At 45.7% G+C, this 12,033-nt stretch overlaps 1 protein-coding gene across 1 annotated transcript; it reads right to left on the reverse strand.

Moving 5' to 3' along the window:
• Nucleotides 1-335: 335 nt before the first annotated feature.
• DFFA (DNA fragmentation factor subunit alpha) lies at nt 336-11,732 on the reverse strand. The gene is made up of 6 exons (XM_063145515.1): nt 11,591-11,732; nt 7,372-7,533; nt 5,447-5,577; nt 4,818-5,007; nt 4,117-4,277; nt 336-2,306 (listed from the first exon to the last, which is right to left on the reverse strand). The coding sequence occupies exons 1-6, from the start codon at nt 11,703-11,705 to the stop codon at nt 2,103-2,105; spliced, it is 963 nt and encodes a 320-aa protein (XP_063001585.1). The 5' UTR covers nt 11,706-11,732; the 3' UTR covers nt 336-2,102.
• Between the last annotated feature and the right edge of the window lie 301 nt (nt 11,733-12,033).

Below are 12,033 nucleotides of genomic sequence, written 5' to 3' on the forward strand. Positions count from 1 at the left end.
ATGGAAGTCTTGACTCCTGTGTGGTTGTGTTTGCACGGCATTTGCAGGTCTTTCATGTTTAGGTTATAGAAAGATAGCATGTCCTGTGTATATTTACTGGAAAATGATAACTTGGACACGCTTTCAACAAATTACTCAGAGCAACAGGTTCCACAGCACGCAGTGCCGTTAGTGTCAAAATGGGAGCCCGTGTGCTCCTAACTGTTATTTCGTGTTTTGAATGTGCTTAGAGCAGGAACGAAAAGAATGGGTTAATGTTATTTCAGCTGCTTCTCTGGCTCTGCCCACGTTTCAAGCATATTTTGTGCCCCCATAAGGGCTTGAAACTTGTTTTCTTTTAAACGAGAACAAAAATTGAGTTTCTTAAAAAGCACAACCCTATGCCCTGTCTCTTTTTTTCTGGAGTTCCATAGAACCTCAGCAGACACATAGTGAAGCCATTGGAAATGCAAGTGGTTAGACTGTTCACTTAAACATGCAACTCCCAAAACCACGTGTTTAGGACTGAGGAGCCAGGTTTCAACGTTAAATGCATTTACTTGGAAACAAGTCCTGGTGATTTTGTTTCTCACAAACGTGTGCAAGAGCGCAGCCCTTTTTTCTGTATACAAAGAGTTGAACTCTACTTAGCAACGTGGGCAAGGGGATGGCAAAATCTCTTCTGGACATAGCTATTGGTTTGTGCTCATGTAACATTAAGAGCCTGGAAACCCCCTCTGAAATGCTTTCGTTGCAGAATTGCAGGGAAGAAGTAGGAATGGCCATTGGTATGTTGAAATGTTCTCTGCCAAGATACATAACCTTGAATTGTGAGCAAAAGACACCCACACCCACCCAGATCGGGGAAGGTTTCTGCTGTTTTTCATAGACCTTCATCAGCAAGCTAAAGAATGCTGTCCCAACTTGTCTTTCTCTGCTATTTTCCAGTGCTGAGCTTGTCTTCCACTACAGTAGTCTTGACGTGCTGAAATAAAACTTTTCTGTGCATATGTAAACTTTGTGTTGTATTCTGTCCAGAGAGAACATGAGGTGTGGTTTGAAGCGCATCCTTCTTTAGCAACATTTCATTTAGTGCTAATGAAATTAGCCTGCGGACCTCACCTGGCCTCCTTGGGGTCTCAATCCAGTCCTCCATGCCCCCTTTCCCCTAACCCTAGCTCATAGTTTGGTGGCTTCATGACTTGCACGGGCCCTAACCCCCTCCCCCCACTTCTAAAAGGCTGGAATGTCTCTCCTAAGGCTCAGTTACTAGCTTTAAATTAAAATACGTTTGTCCCTATTGCCTTTGGCTTCACTCACCACTGGAATGCTGTCCTTGACAGCTGCTCTGAAATTGAATTCTAATGTCTCCCTAGAGCAGACCTATGTCCCATGGGTGACTTGGGAATATTTGTAAACTCGTCCTCGATCCTTTTGTGTGTGTGTGAATCGGATCGCAGCAGAGAATCCCTGACTTTCTTCTGTCACCTCTCTCCATCTCTACCCACTTATCAGTTCCTTTTCTTTTGTGCCTGCAGTTGGGATCCTTTCAAAGCAGGCCTGTAGAACTTCAAGCCTGGATTAAGGCAAGAGAAGCAAAGCTGTCTGGGAGCACGAGGTTTGAGCAGAAGATTTAGAGCAGTCTCTAAATATGGGAGGGGGGATTCTTGAAAAACAGGAGTTAAGGCAAGAGCTGAACGGACTACTCAAACACTGGGACCCAGAACTGCTTGCCTGAGGTCTGTGCCAAAGCAAAGAGCAACCAGAAACTCAGCACGGTTAACAGTTCCACCCGTGAGCATGAGGAAAATTGTCTAATTAAAAAGAGCATTTTTGCCTTCCCTACGTCAACATATATAATCTTCAAAACATCATTCAAACAGGCCCTTGTCGCATCTATGCCAAAGGATCCTTTTTTCTTCTTCCTTGGATTAACAGCTAGCATGGAGCAGCACTCTGCAGATACAGAAACGCCTTTCAGCTATGCAAGAAACGGCAGACTTGCTGAATGACGTCTTCCTTACGTTCCAGTTCTGTCCGGACATGCTCAGTTCTTAAGCTTATCAAGGCACAGCAAACTCACACAGAGTCCTAGATGGTTCCGAGCTTCAACTGAGCTGACCCTATTTCTTACGCTTGGAACTCAACCATTCCCCCCACGGCAGCTTTTTCTTGCCCTTGGAGATGTTCCGCAAGGAGTGCAAAGCCTGAACCTGCTCCAGACGCCTCGACAGCTCTCGCTCGCAAGCCTGCTGCAAGGCCTCGGTTTTCGGCTTGTCCCAGCTCAGGGCCAGAGCAAGGTCATCTGGGTCTTCTTTGTAAACCAGCTGCAACGGAGAACAAAAGGAGAACGGATCACTCTAGTGCTGAAAAGGGATCATGCTAGCAATTTAACCCTCTTTGCTTCAAGCTCGCCTTTAGTTTGCCCTCTGCTTATAGCAGGGGTGGGCAACACACAATTCAAGGGCCACATGTGGCCCTCCTAATCACCCCCCCCATCCTGCCCATGGTCTGCAACTAGGGCTGGTTTTCCTTTATTCAAGGAAAGCACGCAACTATTTCCTGTCAAAATTTGGCAGCACCTCTGCAAAAAATGACTGGTTGGTCTTTGTTTTAAAGCAAGACCAGCCCTTTTTTCTGTCGGAGGGAAATTTAACAATAGCGTACAGTGGTTGGCCACAATGGACTTGTGTGTGTGGGGGGGAGGAAGTTGGCTCCCAGACCCCTGGATGTTGGCCACCCGTGGCGTATAGTGATGCCTATATCTCCTCTTAACATCCTTTTTTCTAGCCCCAGGAACAAGTTTCTCCCGAACTGAATCTCTCCAGCAACACTGTCCAAGACCATTTTTTAAAATCCTTTGCAATGTTCTAACATGCCCTCCTTTTCCACTTTGCTTCTAAAGTAAAAAGCTGCCAAGTGCTCCATTGTATCCTCGTAGGGAAATATGGACCACAAGGTGAAGCAGCCAACCTGAGAAGGACTACTGTGGACTCAGCCACGAGCCAGTGATAGAGCTAGAGGGAAGCCAGGACAAGGAGTGGAATTGCTGGGTGCCACAACAGCAGGAAGCCGAGGATTGGGGAACCTAGGAAGCAGCCTTCTGAGTCAGACCCTTGGTTCATCTAGCCCATCATTATTATTATTATTATTATTAGTAGTAGTAGTAGTAGTAGTAGTAGTAGTATCCTGCCTTTTGCCCAATGCTGGGCCTCAAGGCAGCCTTACAAAGTTTAAAATATACATGGGGGGAAACAAAACCATAAACATTTAAAATACACAACAAAATTATAAGACATTAACATAGATGGAGGGCCAGACTATTCTCCAAAGGCCTGCTGGAACAAAAAAGTTTTAGCCTGCTTCTGAAAGCCCATCCAGGAGGGAGCCAGCCTAGCTTCTCCGGGAAGAGAGTTCCAGAGCACCGGAGCAGCCACCGAGAAGGCCCTCTCCCATGTTCCCACCAAGCGCGCCTGTGAAGAAGGTGGGACTGAAAGAAGGGCCTCTCCAGAAGATCTCAAAGCACGGGCAGGCTCATAAGGGAGAATACGTTCTTTCAAATAACCTGGACTCGAACCATATTTGGTATTGTCAACACTGACTGGCAGCAATGGCCCTCTAAGGTTTCAGGCAGGTTTCTTTCCTTGCCCTACCTGGAGAAGCCAGGGATTGAACCTGAGACCTTCTACATGCAAAGTAGGTGCTCCATCACATTGAGCTACAGCCCCTGCCTACGGGGAAAAGAGCAGACACAGCCGTGTGCAAGCTAGTGGCTTCCATCGGTTTCATCAAGCCCCTCCCTTTGCAGCTTTTTAGCCTAAAAATGCTTTTAAATAAATGATAGAAGCTGGAGAGTGCTGGAACAAAAACTGTTGCAGCAGTTTCCTGACTGGGGAACTTGTCTGAAACTAAAAACAGGACAAGCGGCGTGGCAACAAACTCAGCTCTGAATAACTCGCCTCCAGGAAACTGTGAGAGACAACAGGGTTAAGGAGAGATTTTTCTTTGGGAATAAATCACGACTTGTGTTGGAAGGCCCAACGCTTCACCCTGCTCTCTTTTTCCCCCCTGGTGGTGATTTTCGTTGATGTCCAAATACTCAGACACACTGAAAGGAGGGGCTGTGTCTTGACCCACCTCTAAGTCTTGACTGGCCAGGCTGAGTTCTGCGGCAGGTTTGTCTTTGAGCGCGGTCAGGATGTGGCTGCTAAGCAGAGTGGCGGTCCCAGCACTTCCGCTGTTGTTCCCTGCGTCGACCGTATCGGTTTCTTCCATGGCGGTTTCCTCTGCTTTTGGTTCTATGCAGGAAGGAGAAGAGTGAGTTTTCAGAACATGGTCGCTACACTTATTCGAGGAGGATACGACTAAAACATTACCCATTCTTCACTCGAGAAAGCAGATCAGGTTGTCAACGAGGGATGCATGAGAAATTTGTTTCAGATCATGATTTATCTCGTTTGCGCCTTCCGGACTGAATATGGACCCGGATGCAATCTGCGGTCAAAGTCCATACATTTCTGGACTAGCAATTTAATTCGCAGACCCCCCAAAAGTGTGTTCAATAACATGCGTATGTGTGAAAAAATGTGCATGGAAAAAATGTGCATAAAGATGCTTTAATCAGGGGGAAAAGAATGTACATTTCAAGGATGAGCACAATTGATGTATACTTTTGGAAAAATAGGCATGAAAATACACACAGAACATCCGTCCCCTCCAAACCTCACAATTTGATACAGACTCAAGTCAGAATGAGCTTCGAGATGGGATCCGAAAACTTTGGTGAGCTCAAGTTTTGCTGATTCCCACAACCCTATTGTCAACCATAACACCATTACCTTCTGCTTTGGGTACAATGTGGTCCTCATTTTTCACCGCCTGTAGATAAAGCTCCAGAAGCTGCCGGGATTGGCGTTCCTCTTCCCGCCTGTCCAATACCTGCTGAAGAGTGTTCTGCAGCGTTTGGATTTTAGGTTGGCTCTCATAAAGTTCTTGAGCCAGGTCTGAGCACGGTACGTCAATGAGTGTCTGGAGTAAAACAAAGAAGTTGTCTTAGCCAGGGTGAGGGACCGTCAGCCCTCTCTCAGGTACCACAAGGTCATAATTAATTTGGACCCAACTTGCTTTTGTCCTGACCCTAGAATCATATACCCATTGCCATGACCTACAATAGACCCCCAATATCTGGCATGCCTTCTAGACCTTCAAATCTCAACAGAGAAGTGGTGTACTGGAGATTTTAAAGCAGAATCTGGACAACCCATCTACTGGAGGTGCTCTAGATATTCTGCATTGAGCAGCTGAGTGGACTAGATGGTCTACAAAGGCTCCGTTCAACTGTATGGTTCTATGATTTAGGCCTGTCATCATCTTTGATGTGTTGCCTATTTGCACAGCTGATGAGTGGGCCTCCAGAAAGCGTGGGGACACACTATTGTGGATATTCTCAGTGCAATCCTTTCTGTACCTGAAGGTCTTCCTCGGACATCAATATGATGGTGGAGAGGTCATCCTTCAGTTGTCTGGCTAGGCATTTCCACTTCTCCCCACCTCCGTCTACCTCCGTGGCCTCTCTCTCCAGCCATGCTGTGCCCCCATCTGAAAGAGGCACAGTCATGAGCCCAAAGGACAGAAGAACATCTTGTTGCGGTATCTTACAAATTTAAGAGATTTACCCTACAATAAATTCACAAAGTAGAAAAATCCATGTGTCTTCCAGGTGCGCCAAAACTTACGATGTTGTAACAGCCCAACAGGACCCTTACCCCTGTGAAACATATGCATCCACACACACCAAGGAACCTAACAATTTACAACCAGAAGTAATTAGAGCAGGGGTACAGCCCCTTCCTCTAGTCCCAATCCAGCGCTGTGCGTTGAGTGGTTTCCTGCTTTTTGCGTGGTTTCCCACACCCAGCCGATTCTAAAAAGTTGCAATATCTCTCCTAATTCTCAGTTACTGGATGTAAGAGCTTATGATGTAATTTTGGCCCCATCCACTTCCACTCCTGACCCCCCCACCCCCCCGGCCTTCAGCTCTGCCCACCACCGGAATGCGATCCCCGAGAGCTTCTCCGAAATTTAATCCGGCCCTCGGGCTGAAAGAGTTTTGACACTCCTGCGGTAAAAGCAAGGAAATGGCAGAAGGTTAGCTAGAAAGTGGGAGAAATAAAAAGGAGCCACAGCAACAAAGAAGGCAAGCCAGCCACACAAAGAGAGAGTGGTTTAGGCTTGTGTTTTTGCCAGGACAAAAAAATATATTGGGATATAAACATAATATTTTTATATAAAGACATGGCAGTGTAAGGCTTATTACTTGAGATCTACCTGGCTGATTTTGCTCATTTTTATTTTAAAGTGAAGATTGAGTAGCATAGATATGCAGAAAATTTGGAAAGTTCAAAAAAGTCCAAAGCTCGAGCTTTAATAACGAAACGGTATGTTTCCATGCCCTGGCCAGGAGCCTAAGGCGGTCAGGGAACTACAGCGCCCACGTAGTTGCGCACCACACAGGCGCACGAGGAGAAAAACACAGAAGTGGGGACAGAGGGAGGGCCCTGAGCTTTGTGAGTTGAGCCTACTCTCGGAGCGTCCGGAATGGTGCTGGTGGAGGTGATGGCAAACGCTCTGAGGCAGCGGAAGAGGAAAAGAAGCGGCCTAGGAAAAGCCGGGTTTTTAAATGTGGGGGAAGAGGGAAGGAGGTGGGTTTGAGGCCTGAGGGGAAGAAGTATATGTCGTTCATTGTGATGGGTGCGAGGAAGCGAGGGCCAAAAGCCCTCGGTTGCTTGAAAGACAGTAACCTTCAGCTTCTGGAGGACTGATGGATCGGGAGACAAGGAACAGTGTTTCACCCTAAGTTGTCTAGCGCCCATGGCAACATGGGCTTTGTTGTTGTTGTTTATTCATTCAGTCGTTTCCGACTCTTCGTGACTTCATGGACCAGCCCACGCCAGAGTTTCTGTCGGCCGTCGCCACCCCTAGCTCCCCCAAGGTCGAGTCTGTCGCCTCCAGAATATCATCCCTCCATCTTGCCCTTGGTCGGCCCCTCTTCCTTTTGCCTTCCACTTTCCCTAGCATCAGCCTCTTCTCCAGGGTGTCCTGTCTTCTCATTATGTGGCCAAAGTACTTCAGTTTTGCCTTTAATACCATTCCCTCAAGTGAGCAGTCTGGCTTTATTTCCTGGAGTATGGACTGGTTTAATCTTCTTGCAGTCCAAGGCACGCTCAGAATTTTCCTCCAACACCACAGTTCAAAAGCATCTCTCTTCCTTTGTTTTACACTAGCAAATTCTTCGGCTATTAAGCAATATAGGAATGTTAAGAATAGTAATGATAACAATGAGGAGGGACCATCCTTCCCAGGGTTTTAATATCCTACCAGTTGCCCACTTACCAATGCTGCTCCTGGACCATTTTTCGCCCTTCAGCAGCGCTACAAATTTGGCGTTTGGCGGCAGACACAAGAAATAGTCCTCATCGTCCACAATGGTGCCATCCTCAGCCAGGACCAAAGTGATGGGCTCCGAGGCCTTGTCAATGGCTAGGAGGTCGCAGGCTACGGAAAAGAGAAGAACATTTCTACATGTAACATTTATTTCATTTATAAAGCAGGGGTGCTGAACCTCATTCAACCGGAAGAACGAGTTCCGTTATGGAGAATTTCCTGAGAGCCACGTCCCAGTGTTGGGCAGAAGGCAAAAGGAGCAGCACGAAAAATTCTAGCATATTTTATCTTAAAGCTCTTATTGTCAGTTTACTCAGCCTTAGGAGAGGCATATCAACCTTTTAGAATGTGGGAAAAAACTGCACAAAAGCCATGCATACCACCAAATGATCAGTGGTCAGGGAAAAGTGGCTGGAGAAAGCATGGCATTTGGGGGAACCCTGGAGGGCTCACTTTGTCCCCCAAGGCATGAGGTTTCTCACCTCTGAGCTAAAGAAAACGCGAAGTGGAGGAGCCCAGGACCTGTAACACGGAAAGTTGCTCCACAGTTTCATTACAAAAGCATAGTGGAGGCATGTTGTGTATTTTCCACTCAGCAGTAAACCCCGGAGTTGCGCTGCTCTGAGTTGTAGGACTCCCCCCCGCCCGCCCCCAGGCCCGTTCAACAGAAACAAATTTCTACAGAGAAGGTAAAACTGCAGGTGTCCACATTATTCTGTTTCGTGACATCTATCATTTTGTCTTTTCTCCTCCTTTCAGGCGATGTGCCGGAAATGGCTAAGAAGGGTAGTAAAACAAATTGGTTGGCATCTGGCAATGTTTGTGGGCTTCTTTTCCTGTGGACAAAACGCCTCTCCTGCAGTGCAGGAATAACTCCTTGTACCATAAAAACAACAACACCTTGTCAGTTTGGCTCTGTGTCTTTTGCAAGTGAACCCAGGAGGAGAAGCAACCCAGCCTCCAGATATAAAAATTTCTACGGGGTCGTGAGTCACCAGCGCACTGATAACACTAGATAGCAGTCTCAGAAGACCTCGGGGCAATCGCTCAAAACGAAGCCACAAGTAATACAGGTTTAGCCAGAGATTTCTTCCCCATCAGAGGAGCTTATAATTCCTTGATGCAATTAAACTTAAACAAGAGTTTCGTCAACACCTCTTAATCTCAAGACATTTAACTTGGCCACTTTCTTCTCTCTTTCTATTCCAGGACCACTAGCCAGGGCTTTTTCTTTCCATAAGATTCCGCTGCATAGTCTTCCTTACACCTGCCCCGCTCCCCAATTTTGCCTTTCCTAGTGGCTGTACTGCATCCCAGAATCCCTTGTGACATGGCAGAGGATGCTGCAATGTTGTCTTGATCCTAGCAGACCTAACAGCACCCAACCAGGTTAAAAGCGTTGTGTTCCTCTCTGATATTGCAAGTAATCCTGTGTCGCAAACCTCTCCAATTGCTTTTTTTTTTTAACCTCTCCAATTGCTCCATGCTTCGTTAGCATGTCCCACGTTAATTATGTGGACCAGATGGATCTGCTCCTGAGAAGCATCCAACTGTAGGCTTCTCTACCAGCTCCTAAACTTCAGTTAACCCGAGGACTCTATGCAGCTAGTCCTCAGGATTCTACTATCAGCTGTGTTTTCCTTGTGAAAGTATGACACATCCCTCTTGTGTTTTTCAGTTTGTAGACTGGTCTCTGAGAACTCCAAATTTGTATTTCCTGGGAAAGCCTTTATAGGTCCATTTCCCCCCCACTTTCTTTTGCTTTACCTAATTGTTTCTCGGTCTTCCTCCTTCTAATTTCCCTCCAATTACATCTCAGATCAGCCCTTGATCTCTGGTCTACAATACTCAGTTGCCGGCGCCTCACTTTTTACATTAGCCTTATCTCCCTCCAATCCTATTCAATATTTCATCCTTTATTTTTCGGTTTAGGAAAACCGAAAGAAAAACCAATCGCGAATCTACACATAGCAAAACGCATGGATCTATGTACAGAGACCCGTGAAGGAATTTTGTCACATCCTGAGCAGTCCTAATGCGGATGCTCTTTTGAATGTTGTTCCACCCCTCGATCCAGAGGGAGAGGCGGGTTATTATTATTATTATTATTATTATTATTATTATTATTATTATTTATTCAAACCATGCTCAGCATTATGAATAATGGACCCACCTGAGTGGTGGAAGAGGTGGTAGTTATTCCAGATTAATTACTGATTATATTCCAGATTATACTTCTTCACACAGCGCATAGTTAAATTATGGAACTCACGACAAGATGTGGTGATGGCCACCAATTTGGATGGCTTTCAAAGGGGGTTGGATAAATTCCTGGAGGAGAAGGCTATCAAGAGCTACTAGCCCAGATGGTTGTGTGCTACCTCCAGTATTCGAGGAAGTGTGCCTGTCTACAGCTGCTGGGGAACATGGGTGGGAGGGTGCTATTGCACCGTGTCCTGCTTGTGGGTCCCTGGTCAACAGCTGGTTGGCCACTGTGTGAACGGAGTGCTGGACTAGATGGACCCTCGGTCTGATCCAGAAGACCAAGTCCAGGTGGGCCCTCCTGGGATGTGGGCACCCAGCAGGGGCCCAACCATACCTACGTTTGATGCCAGTCCTGACAGGAAGCGCCCTGCTGCATCAGACCAAAGTTCAGCTAGACCAGCATCAGAACGGGATAAAGACCCAACCCCCTGGTATCAGTTCTGAATCACCTTTGCTCACCTGATTCAATGGATAATTCCATCGGGTTCTAGTATTATACGAGAGGGAGAATAATTTCTATCCGCTTCCTCCACACATAATTGTATAAACCTCATTTGCATAATTTCCCCTTTTCTTAGACACCTTCTCCTCCTACCCCTATAAACTTAAAAACAAAACAACAAACCTTTTTACCTTTCCTTGCAGGAAAGGTGCAGCAACTATATATTGCTCTCTGAGTGCCATTTCCTGGTAGAAAGGTGGGATTATAAATTAAATATATATATGTGCACTTTGGGAGGTGGAAAATGTAACATCCTTTAAACGCCTCCTGAAAACGTATCTTTTCACACAGGCTTTCCCTGGGCTATAACTTATTATGGTTTTATATAGTATTTTTTTAACTTCTAAAGTTTTAAACTTATTCTGACTCGTATTTTATGGTTTTAAATTGTGAACTGCCCAGAGAGTTTCGGCTGTTGGGCAGTATAAAAATGTAATAAATAAATATAGGCTTGCCGACTGAGGAGAACACTCCATGTATTTCATAAAGCAAAGGCGAGTGTATGGCAGAATATATGTGTTATCCCTTTTGCTTTGCCATAAGGATTTTGTCTTTATTTTTTTGAAAGAAAAAATAAACTTTTCCCCCTAGAACGACAAAGAGTCTTGCGATACTATAAAAACTGACACATTTATTCTGGCAAAACCTTCCCGGAGCAGTGTCTGCCTTTATAGGGAATTGTAAGAATCTTTTTTCTGTAGGGTCGCACCTTGAGTCTTTATGGTGTCACAAGGAACTTTTGCTCCAACACACTAACACAGCCACCCCTCTGCAAATGGCTTTTTCCTAGGTTTACCGTCTCCCCCAGAGTAAAGCTCTTCTTCACAAATACATAAATACGTTTATGTATTTGTGGTGACCAAGCAGTAGAGGATATAGTTCATTATGTTCTATACTGTAAACTATACAACACCCCTAGGGATAAACATCTAGCGAGATTTCTGGCTTCAATTACTCATTATACAGATCTGGATAAAATTGGCTACCTATTTACAAACACTGCGAAATCCATCTTGTTAAACCTGGCTCGCTTTGCAGTGAAAGCGGCAAAAATTAGGAAAGACTTAGTGTCCCCTGATGATAACTAAGATTGCTGGTAAAAATCCCAGCACTATGTTTTATATGTAAAAGTTCAATATTTGAAGTTTAATACAATGCTGTGATGTAATGTAATGTAATGTTTTTATATCATGACTCTTGTATCTGGCTAAAACCCATGCTGGGTTGCCTTAATAATAAAATTTGATTTATTAATTGTGGCCCAGGCTGAAATCCAACTAGTGCAGCTTCACAGGCCTGGAGTTAACGTGCCAGGCAAGCTTCACCGGTGGCACTTCTGCCTGCAAAGCAAACCTGGAATAAGTTGGCAACCCCTGCTGTTCCACGATCAGAGCTTCTTACCTTTGCTCCGCAGCTCCTGGAGGCAGGAGGCTGCCACGCCGTGCTGCTCCTGTTGGCCATTCCGCCTGATCAGACATTGCTTCAACAGGGAGAGCCCAGAACCGCCTGCCGCCATCGTTTGGCTGCTCTTCTGCTCCGCTATAGAAGGCTGCAAGAGAGAGCCAGCCGCACCTCTCTGCAGGCGACCAATCACAGCCCTACTGATGCACCCTGGGAAATGTAGTCCCTTCCGCACTCTTCCTTCTAACCCTCCTTTTCCCAAGGCATGATGGGAGATGTAGTTCCTAATTGTTATAATTCCTCCTCCTCCTCCTCCTCCTCCTCCTCCTCCTTCTTCTTCTTGTTATTATTATATTTGTATCCCTCCTTTTGCCCAATAGTGGGCTTCAAGGTGGTATTACAAAGTTTAAAACATACATTTTAAAACATAGGAAAAGAAATAA

The sequence above is a fragment of the Elgaria multicarinata genome, chromosome 20, assembly GCF_023053635.1.
Source record: "Elgaria multicarinata webbii isolate HBS135686 ecotype San Diego chromosome 20, rElgMul1.1.pri, whole genome shotgun sequence".
Taxonomy (NCBI): Eukaryota; Metazoa; Chordata; class Lepidosauria; order Squamata; family Anguidae; genus Elgaria; species Elgaria multicarinata.

Coding starts and splice junctions, on each gene's coding strand:
- DFFA (XM_063145515.1), bottom strand. CDS start 11,705: ATGGCGGCAGGCGGTTCTGGGCTCTCCCTGTTGAAGCAATGTCTGATC. Junction 5,578..7,371: donor ATGGTCCAGGAGCAGCATTG/GTAAGTGGGCAA, acceptor TGCCTCTTTCAG/ATGGGGGCACAGCATGGCTG. Junction 5,008..5,446: donor TGTCCGAGGAAGACCTTCAG/GTACAGAAAGGA, acceptor GTTTTACTCCAG/ACACTCATTGACGTACCGTG.